This window comes from Myxine glutinosa, chromosome 3, assembly GCF_964187855.1.
Source record: "Myxine glutinosa chromosome 3, kmMyxGlut1.1, whole genome shotgun sequence".
In the NCBI taxonomy this organism is placed as follows: Eukaryota; Metazoa; Chordata; class Myxini; order Myxiniformes; family Myxinidae; genus Myxine; species Myxine glutinosa.
The window spans coordinates 102,672,274-102,690,024 of NC_136263.1; the positions used below are offsets into that span (position 1 = coordinate 102,672,274).

At 46.4% G+C, this 17,751-nt stretch overlaps 1 protein-coding gene across 10 annotated transcripts in view; it reads right to left on the bottom strand.

The window, feature by feature from the left end:
- Positions 1-17,751, bottom strand: part of LOC137414235 (ecotropic viral integration site 5 protein homolog) — a 139,894-nt gene that overhangs the window by 108,734 nt on the left and 13,409 nt on the right. For 2 of the 10 annotated variants that reach the window (XM_078774344.1, XM_078774343.1), the window contains exon 2: positions 9,082-9,234. The exons of 7 other annotated variants lie outside the window; for them this stretch is intronic. In XM_078774344.1, coding sequence (XP_078630470.1) covers positions 9,082-9,084 — 3 coding nt within the window. In that variant the 5' untranslated portion in view covers positions 9,085-9,234. The remainder of the gene's footprint in view (positions 1-9,081; positions 9,235-17,751) is intronic. One more of the 10 variants, XM_078774341.1, reaches the window with a different exon arrangement.

The window sequence follows — 17,751 nt, forward strand, 5'->3', positions numbered from 1 at the left end:
ATCGACTGGGAGAAATTTTTGCCCACTCCTCCATGCATAATTCTTTCAGCTGTGCGATGTTTGAGGGGTTTGAGGGGTTTCTTGCATGCACAGCTCATTTCAAATCCCCCCACAACATCTCGATGGGATTTAGATCCGGGCTTTGACTTGGCCATTCCAGAACCCTCCATTTCTTTCTTTTCAGCCATTCCTTGGTGGATTTACTGGTATGTTTAGGGTCATTGTCATGTTGCAAGGTCCGCCTTCGGTTGAGCTTCAACTTTCCAACAGATGGCCTCACATTATCCTCAAGCACCCTCTGGTACAATGAAGAATTCATAGTGGATTCTATGCTGGTGAGCTTCCCAGGCGCTGATGCAGCAAAGCTGCCTCAAACCATAATATTGTTACTGACGTGGCTTGGATGTTATTTACCGAGCGGTTTTATGGTATGACCACGTCTGCACAAGTTACCCGATTGTGCCCGAACGTCGACTAGTCGCGCGATGCTGGCTCAATAAGAAAAAGAAGACACCCGGCTGGATTACAATAACACAATACGACACCAATGTTTCAATTCTCAAGACCTCCGGAGGAGATTATATTCGTACGGAAAGGTCAGATTACAGGGGCTAGAGGTATAATCACAGAAAGACAGGCACTTAGACACACTCTTATATTAACCCCGGACAGACGACAGACAAACGGGACAACGGCTGACTCACACGGGGGTTTGATGGCTAGGAAAGGCAGGATCGATGGCTCCAGGTCCTCCTGGGCTCGGGGCAGGGTACAGTACGGTCCGGTCCGGTCCAAAGATGCGGGGAGGTCTCGTCGCGCTGGGGGTGGCGGTGGCTTCTCTCTCCAAGCTGAGGCGCATCTGTCGTCACGTCCGGCGCGGGGCCGCGTATATCCGGCGGGGAGTGACACGCCCTCGGCTCGTTAGCTCCGCCCCAGATGGAATCGGCACGTTGCTTCTCATTGGGTGCGTGGGGGGGTTACTGGCTCCGCCCCTGACGAGGAGCTGACAGCCAGCCCCTTCGGGGTAACGCCGTGGAGCGCATGGTCATGGCGGGTAACCGAGCCGGTGTGAGGACGCACACTCCCCGCCCCTCTGTTGTTGTAGTCGTAGTTGTAGTTGTAATTGTTGTTGTAGTTGTTGTTATTGTTGTTGTTTGGGGAAGAAGATGGGAGGAGGTATGGGAAAGGTCCTAAACTCACTACTGATGCCATATAATCACATTCTGGTGCAACGAAGAGTCATAATTAATGGAGACGAGGCCTTAACTGACATAGAATAAGAATAGCTAGGAAGATGTCCGAAAGTTGTCTACGTGTGGTGCGGTGGACCTGGGCACGACATTTAATGGGGGAATAAGGGGAAGGTCGGCTCTACTGATTGTTATTTACATGCAATGGGACTAGGGAATGGGGGATTGGGGAAAGTTGGGGAGTATTGGAGAAAATAGGGGAATATTTACAAGCGGATATGGAGGCCAAATTCCATATTCGCAACATTGCACCCTTCTCTACCCTCGGGGCGTCCCGACCCGATAAATTTTTACCTACTTTAGTGTGGCACGCAATGTAGTTCCCTCTACTATTAACTCTACCCTGAGTGCGACAGTTTTACAGATATTCACAAATGAGTAAATATGTCCCCCTGCGACGTTGCACCCTTCTCCTCACAGAAACACACCCACAGGATAACCGAATCCGGAAAGAATTCTCAAACTAAACATACAGCCGGTAGGGAGCATTATTTACAAGATTACGCTGCTATTTACACTACGATCCAGGACCTGTTTTTGGAGGAACACATGCAGATGTTATGCATAGAGAGAGCGCGCTTGCCAACATCGATACACCAACCCACGAGTGCTCTGTGGCCGACGGCCTTTAATAACGTGCAGAGCACCCCATCCCAGCATCAAAAGCACCACCCCACCACCAATCGGTGCAGTCACCATTGTTCAATGATTAAAAATAAATGCGACAACCCCTAACCCTGCAGGTGTCTCTTGCTCTTCGTGTGGTGCACTTGGTGTCAACTAAAAGTGGTTCACCTGTATGGCATAGGTGCCACGTTGACCCATAGGTCCATCCCCGGGTGGTGCTTGGCCGCAAACGAACTGCGGTCCATTGTGGGTGGCCACAAACATTGCGGTCCATATGGTGTATCGATCCCGGCAGCAAACAGCGAAAGTGCAGGCCCACAACTGCGCAGCCAGCACCTCTCTCTCCTCTCTCTCTACCCCAAAGCCAGATCCTCGGAGGTGGGAGACAAAAGAAGAAACAAGTGAGTAAGGTGGTAAGGGCGCAAAAGTGCACGCAATATAAGGTAATGCACACTGGGGGCACATGGGAACCAGGTGAGACAGGTACGTTCCTATCGTACGCCCCCCCCCCCCACCAGGTAACCTACATGGCCCCTCCCTTACCCCTTACTGTATCCACACAACACAACACTACCCATAAACATCTACTTTACAAATCAACAAACATCCCTACTGTCTTCCCCGTTCCTCCCATAAACCAAATTCGTCTTCTCTCCCTCCTAACCAATCAAATTTGCCATTTTCAACTCTCATCAAAATTTGCCATCTCCAACTGCACATCAAAATTTGCCATTACCAATTCATCATCAGTCCCTCCTCGGGAGGGAGAGATGGAATCACCCCAATGTCTCATCCACGTCGTGATGCGTCTCACAAATCCACACAGCGATTCATCTCCTGCAACAAAACAAAGAAAACACAGGTGTGGAGTCATCATCATCACCACAGGTAAGTGGCTGCGTATGGTGCGACAGGTTCATCAATCCTAACTATTTCCTAAATGACTTTAACAACTTTACACTACCCGGGGTCTTTCTCCGGCCAAACCATTGGCCCTCTTACACTACGGGTTCTAAAAACCAATTCCCATTGGCCAAACTGCGGTGCTCTTCAATTTGGGGTCTCACTCCCCCGATTCATCTCCCGGTGCCCTCGTACAATTTCTGGGCTGCGGCGTGTACCTCTCCCAGTGGGTCTACCCACCTGCACACCTCCACCACTGCAGTTGCCTCCGAGCTTACCTGCTCCTTGCCCTAACCTAACTACCTGGGGAAGGCCCTCTGGCACTCTCCCCACTCGGTGCCCTCTCTGGCACTGGGCTACCCGGGTCCGTCCTCCGGATCCTCGGGCCCCATCCACAACTCTACCGGCTCCCAGAGCCCACCTGCGGCCTCACCTGGCCGACATCCTCACAGTGGTGGAGTGCCCAACCAACTACACGCACTAACAGGCTACACGCCCAGCCATTTCCACAACACTAATGCACCCATTCACAACACCATTCTGCAACCGCACCACAAGTGCCAATATCCAACCACAATTTACCTGTACCCTCTACCTAACACTTACACTACCCGCCCCGGGTACTCGTGAAAGGGGTCCACTCTTCCCCCATCCACACCTTCGCACCATGCACACCACTCCGTACCACTCACTCCAACTCTCTCCACACACCTGTACCTGCACACCTGTGCTCTCACACCTGGTGCCACCTGCACCCTTCTCTCCCCAAGCGCATTCGCGCTGATCCACACACTCATTACTCATACACTGCTCCACACACCTGTCCAGTTGCACACCTGTGCAATCACACCTGTTCAATTCTCACACACACAGCATCATCTCAGCTAACTACTCCCTTCTGAAACTTGCGCTTCCCAGTCGTCCCTTTAAACTATTGCGCTCCCACGTCATTATCATCCACACTAATCTACCTGCGTCCCCACTACAGGTATCAGTCACTACCTAACCTTATCGTCACCTAATGTCAATCCTCGCTAGATCCCTACACACCATATCCTAACCCACCCGGGCTAGTTTTCACTGCCATACACCCCCTAAGCTATTGCTCCTTTGCCCCCCATGGGAAAGGATGGTGGATTTGCCATCCCACCACATCGGGGGTCTCTCACTACCAATTTTGCACATCAAATTTCAACAAATTAAAAATTTGCCAATCATCTGCCAATCACTGTACCATTACCAATCATCACTCTGCCAATCCTTTGCCAATCATCAAATTTTGCTTTTCTCTAATTTTGGGTCCAAAACACTAACCTCATCACCCAGTCGACTCACTAATACCTCTCGGTGCGCCAATTCCTGTCCAAAGCCCGGCTTCGTAAAGCCAAGCCATGAATGCTGGTTGTTCTGTGCCAGCGGCTGGGTGCGTCCCGCATTCGGTGCAGGGAAGGAGGTTTACCCGGGCCGAGATCCCACGCACCATCTCGGCACGGAGCCATCCAATGCCCCGATCTCGACCTGCCGGCACGTCTCACCAAAAAGTGGTCGCCATGACGACCCTTTCTATCGGGCTGCCAGCTCCGCCTAGTGGAGCCTGGACGCGGCCGTTCAAAGCGAGGCCCGGCACGCACCGAGGGCCTGCTTCGGCTAAAAGTCGCTCTAACCTCTAACCCGTGTAACGTCGATGCTTCACCTGGACGCTTACACCCCGCAGCCCGTTCCTTGCTCACACATCCAGCCGTGCCCATGCTCCTCGTACCTTTCCTTACACACCTCGGTACACCCATTCCACTCACAGCCTTGGTCACACACCTGACCACCGAACACTTTGGCACACATTCGTTGCTCGCACACCTCACCAATACACCTCTTCGAGCCCCCTCCTCGGTCACCTCCTCTGTGACAATCACAGGTGTGCCCTCATTCGCACACCCAACCACGTGCCTCACCACCAACTCCAGCGTGCATTCCCACTCACGCTCTACCCTTCCAGGTGTGCATCCTTCCATCCCAGGTGTACATCCTCGCTCACCTGTCACAACCAACTCACTCTCCTTGTCACTCTCACTACTTTCACCTCCACTCGTGACAACGCACTCACCCTTACTCTTGACAGCACACTCTTTCCCCATGCACCTGTCCGTCACACACCTTTCTCGCGCACACTCTCCCGTTACACCCTCTGTAACACTCACCACAGGTGGACACTCTTCCTTACTTCTGACAGCGCACTCTTTCCTCATGCACCTGTCCGTCACACACCTTTCTCGCGCACACTCTTGCGCACACTCTCCCGTCACACCCTCTGTAACACTCACCACCCCGCGCTTCCACGTGCTCCCTCGCACACGCGCTACGACCGACTCACTCTCGCCAGCACCCTCACTCCTTGGCACGCACTTTTTCCTCACACACCCCAGAGTCGGACTTCCTCGCACACCTCCTTTTTCGCACACCAGACCTGTCGCACACTTCACCAGTGGCCTCTCACGAACACCCGGGTCTCTCTCGACCCCCAAGCTTATTAAATCACCTGGCGCATCATACGCACGACCATATTGGTCACCACTTACACCGGGTCCTCTTCCTCTTCGCTTCTCCTCCATCACCTGCGAATCCCTCATCCGGTTAATGAGCACATCATCACGATCCAAACACAGACTTTGGACCAATTCTTTTATCTCCTCTTTTATCTCTTTCTTATCCCCTCTCCGTCGCTTCTTAATTTCGCTCATCCCTTCTTCCACTTCTTCTAATTTGTGCTTCACCTCTTTTATTCCCCGGTACGTCTCCTCAAGCTCATCCTCTAAGGCTACCTTGACCGTTTCCATGTGCGTCCTCACCTGCCGGTCCTTCGTCTCCATAACCTCTATCACCTCGTCCAACCTCGTTGTCAGTCCCTCACGTACCATCTGACATTCCCTCTTCGTCGCTACCAAGTCATCTTTTAGTTCTTTCTGTGTCGCCTTTAAACCTCCTAATACCGCAGTGTTCCTTTGAACCTGCTCCACTAACTCCGTCTGTCCCACCGTCAGCTGCTCCACCTCCTGCGTCAGGTCCTCTATGCCCCCTTGTAACTTTACAGTCCCCTTTCTCACCTCCTTTTCCATGTGCTCCTCACAGTGCCTCACCTCCTCGCGCACTCCTCCGACCTCCTCACTCACTCCTCTTCTGATCTCCTCTCCCATCACTTGCATCTCCTGCCCAGATGCCACCCTCATCTGCTCCATTTCCTCCCTGTGAGCATCCAGTTTGGTTTCTACCCCCATTCTGACCCCCTCTATCTGCTGCTCCATTTGTTTAACTTCCCTTTCCGCTTGGTCCCTCATGTCCCTCAATTTGCCTTCCATACTGTTTTCTAACCCCTCTAACCCATTTTTCACTCCCTCTATCTGATTCTCCTGGGCAGCCATTCTATTTTCTACCCCCATTAACCCATTTTTCACTTCTTTTATCCCGTTGTCTAACCCCTCAAAATTTTTGTCTAACTTCTCACTGGTACCCCTCGCTTCGTCCCTCATTACCCCCATTTGGTTTCCCATTACCCCCATTTGGTTTCCCAAGTCATTCCTCAGGTCTTCACTTGTCTGGACCATGAGCGCCTTTATTTGTTCCATAAATAGGCCCCAATCCATCGGCGGCGCTGCTACGGTCGCGGGCGCGGTGACCAGCGAGGCGCCATTTTGTGCGTTTGCTACCCCCGCTGTTTCGCTCTCCTCACGTGTCTCAATTTGGTCCTGGACCGACCCTGCTTCACTCTCCCCTACCGGACCCCAGCCGTCTTGATCCGCCATAGCGCGACTTTCAAAATTCGGGTTTTGTAAAACAAAACGAATTTCGGCCGCTCCAAATTTTGACCAAATTTTTTTTTTTTCCTCTATTCGTTTTTTTTTTTTTTCAAAATTTGGTCGGGCCTCGAATCTCACTCCCAGACACCAATTGTTACTGACGTGGCTTGGATGTTATTTACCGAGCGGTTTTATGGTATGACCACGTCTGCACAAGTTACCCGATTGTGCCCGAACGTTGACTAGTCGCGCGATGCTGGCTCAATAAGAAAAAGAAGACACCCGGCTGGATTACAATAACACAATACGACACCAATGTTTCAATTCTCAAGACCTCCGGAGGAGATTATATTCGTACGGAAAGGTCAGATTACAGGGGCTAGAGGTATAATCACAGAAAGACAGGCACTTAGACACACTCTTATATTAACCCCGGACAGACGACAGACAAACGGGACAACGGCTGACTCACACGGGGGTTTGATGGCTAGGAAAGGCAGGATCGATGGCTCCAGGTCCTCCTGGGCTCGGGGCAGGGTACAGTACGGTCCGGTCCGGTCCAAAGATGCGGGGAGGTCTCGTCGCGCTGGGGGTGGCGGTGGCTTCTCTCTCCAAGCTGAGGCGCATCTGTCGTCACGTCCGGCGCGGGGCCGCGTATATCCGGCGGGGAGTGACACGCCCTCGGCTCGTTAGCTCCGCCCCAGATGGAATCGGCACGTTGCTTCTCATTGGGTGCGTGGGGGTGTTACTGGCTCCGCCCCTGACGAGGAGCTGACAGCCAGCCCCTTCGGGGTAACGCCGTGGAGCGCATGGTCATGGCGGGTAACCGAGCCGGTGTGAGGACGCACACTCCCCGCCCCTCTGTTGTTGTAGTCGTAGTTGTAGTTGTTGTTGTAGTTGTTGTTATTGTTGTTGTTTGGGGAAGAAGATGGGAGGAGGTATGGGAAAGGTCCTAAACTCACTAGTGATGCCATATAATCACATTCTGGTGCAACGAAGAGTCATAATTAATGGAGACGAGGCCTTAACTGACATAGAATAAGAATAGCTAGGAAGATGTCCGAAAGTTGTCTACGTGTGGTGCGGTGGACCTGGGCACGACATTTAATGGGGGAATAAGGGGAAGGTCGGCTCTACTGATTGTTATTTACATGCAATGGGACTAGGGAATGGGGGATTGGGGAAAGTTGGGGAGTATTGGAGAAAATAGGGGAATATTTACAAGCGGATATGGAGGCCAAATTCCATATTCGCAACAATATTTCCACCACCATGCTTTGCAGGTTGTATCAGCTTATTGTGGTCAAATGCTGTCTTTGGTTTTCGCCAAACATGTCTTCTGGTACTGTGGCCAAATAGCTCTACCTTTGACTCATCTGTCCAGAGCACATTGTTCCAGATGTGCTGGTCTTTGCCCAGTTGTTCATTGGCAAACTTTAGTCTTGCCCTGATGTTCTTTCTGAACAGCAAAGGTTTCCTCCTGGCACACCTCCCATGAAGATCAAATTTGTGCAGCCTCTTTCTAATTAATGGTAGACTCATGCACTTTGACATCAACAGTGGCAAGAGGTGCCTGGAGGTCCCTTGATGACATTCTGGGGGTTCTTGGAGAGTTCTTTCAGCATCTTGTGGTCTGCTCTTGGGCTGAACTTGCTGGGGCGGCCTGGCGTGAACAAGTTGGCAGTTGTTTGGAATCTTCTCCATTTGTAGATGATCTTCTGGGCAGTCGAATGATTGATTTCAAATTGTTTGGAGATCCTTAAAAATCCCTTCCCAGACTCGTAGGCATCTATAACCTTCTTTCTGAAGGCCTCAGAGAGCTCTTTTGATCTCGGCATGGTGACGCCGCACACTTCAACAACAAAGAGCAAACCAAACTAAATGTCTGAGGTTTAAATAAGACAGGTTCGTCCAAGATCCTCTCTACCGATGTTCTAATCATTTGCACCTGAGCTGGTGCACCTGATTCTAATTTTAGGTATTTGAAGTAGTGATAAATGTAGGGGTGTACTTACTTTTTCCACATGCGAAATTTGCATTTATGTTTATTTAAATTATACAATGGACTACAAAATGTAAATGTTTCATGATATTTGTTATATTATATCACCTTTATCTTTCAATATTGTTGAAATGAAGATCAAATAGCTGTATGTTGATATATGTTGAAAAAGTCAAAACTTTACATGGGGTGTACTTTCTATTTCACGTGACTGTATATCAGACTATAACCACCTTTGGAGGCCATTTTTCCCCGCAAAGCGGGGTTTGGCCTTTTTCGGGAACCGTGGTTGTTGTTTTTCGGTCCCCTTTTTGAAGCAATGTTTTACGGCCGGATGCCCTTCCTGACGCCAACCCTTTTTGCCGCCTTTAACGACAAACAGGGAATTACCAGTGAACTGGTACTCACTCTGTATATCAGACTGATGATAGTAATACGAATCCTCTATTAAACACAACCATTCCAGATGTACATGGACAGTAAAGTATGGCTGTCCATGCAAATTAATCACCATGCTGCACAGATTTCATGATGACATGAATGTGCAAGCGTCATCTGCAGGGACCACCTCAAACCCCTTCCCAGTGACCAAAGGTGTGAAGCAGCGCTGTGTGCTTGGTCCGGCACTCTTCATCCTCTACTTGACTGCCAGCTTGGATAACTTCTGCAGAGAACTCACAGAAGGTGGATGTATCAATATGAGACCTGATAGCAAAGCATATTCAATCTCAGACGTCTCCATGCAAGATCCAAGACGACGTTGCATATGAGAGCTTTCGTATGCTGATGATACCGCCTTAGTAGCCCACTCTGAGGATGACATGCAAAAGCTAATCGCAGATTTCAGCACCGGCTTTGAATGATCAATTAACATTTCAAAGACCGAAGTAATGTATGCACCAGAAGTCTATCCACATGACTTTGCTTCACTGTGCAAAGAAGTACACCTCCCGCAGCAGCACAGTTTCAAATGATAACAATCTTGATGCATTCCTAGCATCAAGAATTGCAGCTGCAGCAGGCACCTATGCCTGTCTCAAGAAGTGCCTGTGGTCTTAATGTGGCATTAAATCTTCCACAAAGTGCAACTTTTATCAAGCTGCTGTGCTTCCTTGCCCTCTCCACTCAGCTGAGACTTACACCACTAACAGGAGGCATATTAAAAAGAAAAATCATGGACATGCAGCTGCGTCCCCCCCATCCAATTCCTGGCATTCAATGGTCCGACCAAGTCATAAACGCTGAAGTTCTTCAACGTGCTAACGCGCCAGAGTAGAGACCATCCTCCACAGAAGACTGCTCAAGAGGGTCAGGCATATCGTAAGATTGGAAGAACCCCTGGAGCTGTGTACCCCTGGAATGGTGTTCTCCGAGGAGCTCACTCATGGAGCCTGTCCCAGTGGCCGCCCAAAGCCACATTTAAAAGAGCATGTGAAGACACACCTCAATGTATCCAATGTACTGGTCAGCTGTGAAGAAGTGGCCAAACAGACAGCGTGGCGTCAAGCTGTGCGACATATATTGCAGAGTCTGCACCCAACACGTAGGCATCAACAAGAGCAGTACTAAGAGAAAGACCAACACCAAGCCCGCAGTGTCGTTGCAGCAAAATAATCAGCAGTCATATCGGGCTCGTCAAGCACCAACAGAAGGGCAATCAATGGCAATGCACATCCCTCGCCATTCATTCATACATTCATTCATTCATCCTCGTCAACGAGGGGCAGAAACGTACTGGTAGCACATTGTTACTAAATACAAAAATTATGTTACTAAATACAACAATACTGTTACTAAATACAAAAAGAATGTTACAAAATACAAATATACTGTGTTACTAAATACAAAAATACTGTGTTACTAAATACAAAAATACTGTTACTAAATACAAAAATACTATGTTACAAAATAAAAAATTACTGTGTTACTAAATACAAATACTGTGTTACTAAATACAAAAACACTTACTAAATACAAAAATACTGTGTTACTAAATACAAAAATACTGTGTTACTAAATACAAAATTATTGTGTTACTAAATACAAAAATACTGTGTTACTAAATGCAAAATTATTGTGTTACTAAATACAAAAATACTGTGTTACTAAATACAAAAATACAGTGTTACTAAGTACAAAAATACTGTGTTACTAAATACAAAAATACTGTGTTACTAAATACAAAAATACTATGTTACTAAATAAAAAATTACTGTGTTACTAAATACCAAAATACTGTGTTAATAAATACAAAAATTCTGTTACTAAATACACCAATGCTGTTATTGTTACGGATTCGTCACTTCTGTTGTGGTGGTTTTCATCCACTGTAAACATTTTGGATTCCATTTACTATTATTGTTGTCGTTTAAGGGAAATAGATATTATTATTTTCGAAAGGTGAAAAAGTTAGTGTCAAAAAGAAACAGGAAACCGGATCGGGAACGGGACGACGAAGAGGAAGAGGAAGAAAGAGGGCGGAGTGAGTGAGTCGGACAAGAAAGCCGAGCCGCTCCGAGTTCTGAAGCGAACGTTGTCGAACGGGAGTCACGAGCGAACTTTCGGGATTCCCGGGAAAGGGACTCCTGCGACAGAGTTGTCATCGCTGTGACCGATCAACCTGCGTGTCAGGTTTTTGGCGGTGGAGTCCGAGGAGAATTATCGCCAGGCCGTTACATCTCAAGAACGGGTCGTCGGCCATCTTGACTCGCGCGCTTTGCGCGTCGAGCGAGGTTTCTTTGCTTCGTCAGCCGTTTTCACCACTTTGACGTATCTGTCTTGATCTCGATTTAGGCTGGAGTTCCCCAAGGCAGTGTTCTGGGCCCTGTGCTTTTTCTGGTTTTCATCAACGATCTCTCTGACTCTCTTGAAAATCCTCTCTATCTCTTTGCTGACGACTCTACTCTCTGTCGCTCCATTCTTCATCCCTCAGATCGGCAGTCTGCAGCCTCCTCACTCTCTGCAGACCTGTACAAAATCACAGACTGGGCAAACAAGTGGAACATGTCTTTCAATCCTGACAAATCTCACACTCTTACGACGTCTCTCCGAAAAGACCGACTGGACAACCCTCCCATCCACTTTCTGAATAATCCTCTCCAAGAAGTTCTGCCACTCAAGCTTTTGGGTCTCACTATCTGCCATGATCTTTCCTGGGAAAACCACATTTCAAATCTGGCCTTCAAACCCAGTCGCCGACAGGGCATCCTCCGTCGTGCGAAGTCCTTCCTTGGCACACCTGTGCTCCTCACCACATACAAGGCTTTCATCCGCAGCTCAATGGAATACTGCTCTCCCCTCTGGGTTGGTGCTCCTGCCTCACAACTAGCTCGTCTTCACGCTGTTGAAACCAAAGCGTTCAGAATCATTGGAATCTCCCGCGATGCAGCTAACTCCAAGGGCCTCTCACTCACTCACCGCAGGCAGGTTGGTGGTCTTTCCGTCTTCTACCTACTCCTCTCTGGCCTTGCCCCCCCAGCTCTCTCTGGGCTCTGTCCCGCAAATATTCCTACAGGTCGCACAAGATCTGCCTGCAACCCTCTTATGGTTAAACTGCCAAAATCAAGACTCTCTGCTCACCTTCACTCCTTCATTCCTCTTTTCTCCCACCTCTGGAACAAAGTCCCTCACTCTCTTCAATCCCACTCCACCCTCCAGGTCTTTAAAACAGCTGTTCACCACCATCTCTTATCTTCCCCCATCCAAAACCTTGATCTTTTCTACCCCCGCTAATTTCACCCGAATTCCACTTTTTTGAAATACCAACTTCTGTCCTGGAAGTCCTTGTGTTTTATACTTCTCCCACCCCCCTTCCCTCGCCTCCTCCCCCCAAGCCCTCTCCCTCCCACACATCTCCCTGCTCTCAAATGTTGTGTTTGTGTGCTTCCCCTTCCCTCCCCATCTTGTCTTCCGCTCCCTCTTTTTATATATTTTGTTTGTCTGGTTGATTTGTTTGTGAAGTAAATGTTAGCTCTTTCACGAGCCTCGATTCAGTGTACAAAAAAATAATAATAATAATAATAATCTGGTGTGCGTGTGTGCACCATGGCTTTTGAAGATTAATTTGCGGTTCGCCGACTGTGAGCCGTGAAAGTCCATACCCAAGGGAGTGATCTCTCAGTCGCCTGGAGGGCACCTTTGGATTTCCCAGTCGCCTTGAGGGTGCCTTTGTGCAGTTTTGGCTGTGTGACTGTTCTTGCCAGCCGAACGGGATTCTGCTCTCGATTGGACATCGTTCTGGCGTTCGCTGGAGCGAATCGACTGTGGCTTGAAGCCGGGAATAAGAGACATTGGGGATGTTCTCGTTTCACTCACTTGGAGCACAGTGAGTTATATATTATAAAACTGATGGTACCATCATAGGATATTGATTGTACTTTTGATTCATATTATTGTTGTACTGTTATTCTTGTGTGATCTTAATACAATATTTGTTTGTGAGTAACAATTGGTGGCTTCACCATTGATCTTTGACATACAGAATAACACATTTTTCTGCCGTGACTCCTCTCGGGGCTCGGAGGTACACCGTGACCAGGGGGTTGGGGAGGAGCACAGAACAGTTACTAAATACAAAAATAGTGTTACTAAATAAAAAATTACTGTGTTACTAAATACAAAAATACTGTGTTACTAAATACAAAAATACTGTGTTACTAAATACAAAAATACTGTGTTACTAAATACAAAAATACTGTGTTACTAAATACAAAAATAGTGTTACTAAATACAAAAATACTGTGTTACTAAATACAAAAATACTGTTACTAAATACAAAAATACTATGTTACTAAATAAAAAATTACTGTGTTACTAAATACAATAATACTGTTACTAAATACACCAATGCTGTTACTAAATACAAAAATAATGTTACTAAATACAAAAATACTGTGTTACTAAATACAAAAATACTATGTTACGAAATAAAAAATTACTGCGTTACTAAATCCAAATACTGTGTTACTAAATACAAAAATACTGTGTTACTAAATACAAAAATACTGTGTTACTAAATACAAAAATACTGTGTTACTAAATACAAAAATACTGTGTTACTAAATACAAAAATACTGTGTTACGAAATACAAAAATACTGTGTTACTAAATACAAAAATACTATGTTACTAAATAAAAAATTACTGTGTTACTAAATACAAATACTGTGTTACTAAATATTAAAATACTGTGTTACTAAATACAAAAATACTGTGTTACTAAATACAAAAATAATGTTACTAAATACAAAAATACTGTGTTACTAAATACAAAAATACTGTGTTACTAAATACAACAATACTGTTACTAAACATAAAAATAATGTTACTTAAAACAAAAATACTGTGTTACGAAATACAAAAATACTGTGTTATGAAATACAAAAATACTGTGTTACTAGATACAAAAATAGTTAGTAAATACAAAAATACTGTTACTAAATACAAAAATACTGTGTTACTAAACACCACAAATACCTAAAATCAGCTAATGTTGGCGTTAAGCAGTTTGAGAGAAAACATTTAAGGACATGCGGTACCAACTCTCCTTCCGTACTAACAAATTGCTTATACACCTTTAATCATTCAAAACTTTCAAAATTCCCAACTCACCCCTCCCCCTCTAATCTCTCCCCTCCTCCCATCACCATCAAACCTTTTGTCCTCCTCATCCTTCAGCTTCTCCGAGCTCTTCTGAAATCTCCGACACACTGTCAACAGCTCTCCCTACCTCCCCTCTCCTCCCTCATCTTTCACGACCCCTCCCCTCCCTTGTCCTGCATCTGATGCTCCCCCTCCCTCTTCCTCAACGGTATGGACATCAAACACCCGGGGCCTTCACTCAAACCTGACATCTCTCCATACAGGTTGCTTCTGACAAACCAGACTCAATATGCTTAACAGAAACTTTCCTCCTTCAAAATGTCCCTGATTCCTTAGTTTCTCTCCCTGATTACTCCCTCCTGCGGTATGATGGATCTGAGCCTCCTCCTGGTGGTGGGGCTGCCATCTTTATCAAAAACTCTCTTCCTCACTCTCCTTGCACTTCTCACCCCACCACACCCCCAGGAGTACCTCTGGCTCTGGCTTCCCCTCCACCTCCAACTTTTGTTCATATGTGTGTTGTACCGTCCACCAAACAGTGATGACTCCATTTACATCTCGCTATCTAACAACAACTCTTCTATAGTAAATTTCAGTTCAGCGAATGTCATTATGTGCGACTTTACGTTATCTGACAACATGGACCAATTCTATCCACGTATCCAAAGTCTCTCTTCCTCTTCATATGTGGCAACATCAACTGTCATCATGCCAGCTGGCTGGGTGTGGGTACTTCTTGCACCAGCCATGGCACCTCAGCAAATAACTTCTGCAACTCAGTTCCTTCCACACAGCTCAGGCTGGAGTTCCCCAAAGCAGTGTTCTGGGCCCTGTGCTTTTTCTGGTCTTCATCAATGATCTCTCTGACTCTCTTGAAAATCCTCTCTGTCTCTTTGCGGATGAGTCCACTCTCTGCCGCTCCATACCTCATCCCTCAGATGGGCAGTCTGCAGCCTCTTCACTCTCCGCAGACATGGACAAAATCACAAACTGGTCAAACAAGTGGAACATGTCTTTCAATCCTGACAAATCTCACACACTCACTTTGTCTCTCCGAAAAGACCGTCTGGATAACCCTCCCATCTACTCTCTCAACAATCCTCTCCAATAAGTTCTGTCACTCAAGCTTTTGGGTTTCACTAGAGTCCCTGTATATATAGAGAGTTGTGTCAACTCAAATTTGGACGCCATTTTGTGTCTAAGTGTGTCGGATTAGATATACATGTACATTCGCGATATGGGGTGATATATTCTAAACCTGCTAAAAAAAAATTTACAACACATATTTAGTCTTATTATTACATACAGGTGATATTTGTTTTGTCAAAAACTCAGCTATTGCCGTGAAAAAGAGCTGTGTGGTGATATTAAAAGTGGTATGGCAATGCATATTACAAGCCAACACTGCATATAAGAGCTAACATTATAAGTAAGACAAACCAATGCTGTCGTTCTCTGAATTTTAATAACTTTTAGAAAGGAGTGTGGGCATATCCAATATTTTTTAAAGGGTGCCGAGAGCAATTCACATTCACACACTTAAAATTCACATTCACACATTCACATTCACATTCAGTCTAACACACTTAAAACAAATTCTGTACGTGGTATTGCCATATTTCTATAGTGTACAACTTTAGTTTTATCGACATTTATATTCAATTTCCATTGTAATGATTTAACAAGCTGCAAGTCAGCTTCTGTCTCTGACATAAGGAAAACGTCATCGGCATCTAGTAAGATTGAAACGTTCATTTATTACTACACCCTTGCCCAGAACTCTGATGGATATTGCCTGATCGATTAATATGTTTCATAGCTGGCGACTTAATTAACACTTAATTTTCGACTGCGCCAAGCCGTAATTAAACAGAGAAAAAACTTTAAAAAATACCTGCAGTGTGCACGGTTCGTCTAGTCGAACAGATATGGAAAAGCACAGATAAGACGTCGTATTCACCATAACTTGTTTAATTTCACCAGGAACACGATGAGGCCAACACAGTAAACATTCAGTACAAATTTTGGTTCATACATTCAGTACAGAACATGATTCATACATTCAGACCGTAAGAAAACTCTGCCCGTAATACAACACTCTGACCAGACCAACACTTCATCCCACTACGTTCACTCCTCACAAGTGAAACTCATCACTACTCAGTTCACTCCTCACAAGTGAGACACCATCACTACTCCGTTCACTCCTCACAAGTGAAACTCATCACTACTCCGTTCACTCCTCACAAGTGAGACTCATCACTACTCCGTTCACTCCTCACAAATGAGAATCACTACTCCGTTCACTCCTCACAAGTGACAAGTCACAAGTCACAAGAATCACAAGCGGTCCGCTAGGACTACCCGAAAAAAATTGAGCAGGGTTCTTCCCACGGAAATGCATTTTTGGTCAGCTCCTTGAAGATTATAAACAAACACAAATCACTTCCCTTTAAAAGGGTTTTCAACGGACAGACAACCAAAAAAAAACCGAGCAGATAGAATTGCTTTTGAACATCGATCATCAAGCGGCGTGGGCCTACCTGGCAGAGTCTCGAGGAGTCGATCGCTTTCCAGCTCTTTCGTCTGACTTTCGCTTCCCAAATTTGTCTTCTGACTTTATCACTTGGAAATCTATACATCTTATATTTCCCAGATTGGTTTGAAAAACCAAAAGCAGAACAACCAGTCATTTTGTTTGGCAATAAACAACATTCCCGTACCAAGCTGATGTTCACGCATGGTGAAGTTAGACACAAAATGGCGCCACGAAATCACGTGACCAGAAATCTCGGGTCAGCGCATGGCGCAACTCTCTTTATACAGGGACTCTAGGTTTCACTATCTGCCATTTCCTTTCCTGGAAAAAACCACATTTCCAAGCTGGCCTCCAAAGCCAGTCGCAGACGAGCCATCCTCCGTCGTGTGAAGTCCTTCCTTGGCACACCTGAGCTCCTCACCACATACAAAGCTTTCATCCGCAACTTGATGGAATATCGCTCTCCCCTCTGGGCTGGTGCTCCTGCCTTCACACCAAGCTCGGCTTCACGCTGTAGAAACCAAGGCTTTCAGAATCATTGGTATCTCTCACGATTAAGCCGATTGAGGGCCTTCCACTCGCTCACTGCAGGCAGGTTTGGTGGTATTTCTGTCTTCTACAGACTCATCTCCCCCAGCTCTGTCTGTGGTCTGTCCCCCAAATATTCCATCAAGTCAGACAAGATCTGCCAGCAACCCTCTTCTGGTGAAACTGCCAAAATCAAGACTGTCTGTTCACCTTCACTCTTTCATTCCTCTTTTCTCCCACCTCTGGAACAAACTCCCTCACTCTCTTCAATCCCACTCCTCCCTCCAGGTCTTTGAAACAGCTGTTCACCACCATCTCTTCTTAATCTTTTCACCCCATCCAAAACCTTAATCTTTTCTTCCCCGTTAATTCACCCCAGATCCACCTTTTTGAAATACCGATTTCTTTCCTGGAAGTCCGAGCAGTGTCCATTTGTTTTATACCTCTCCCACCCTCCACCTTATTTACCCCAAGGCGACTCCCTCCCACAGATCTCCCAATGTCCCTGTTCTCT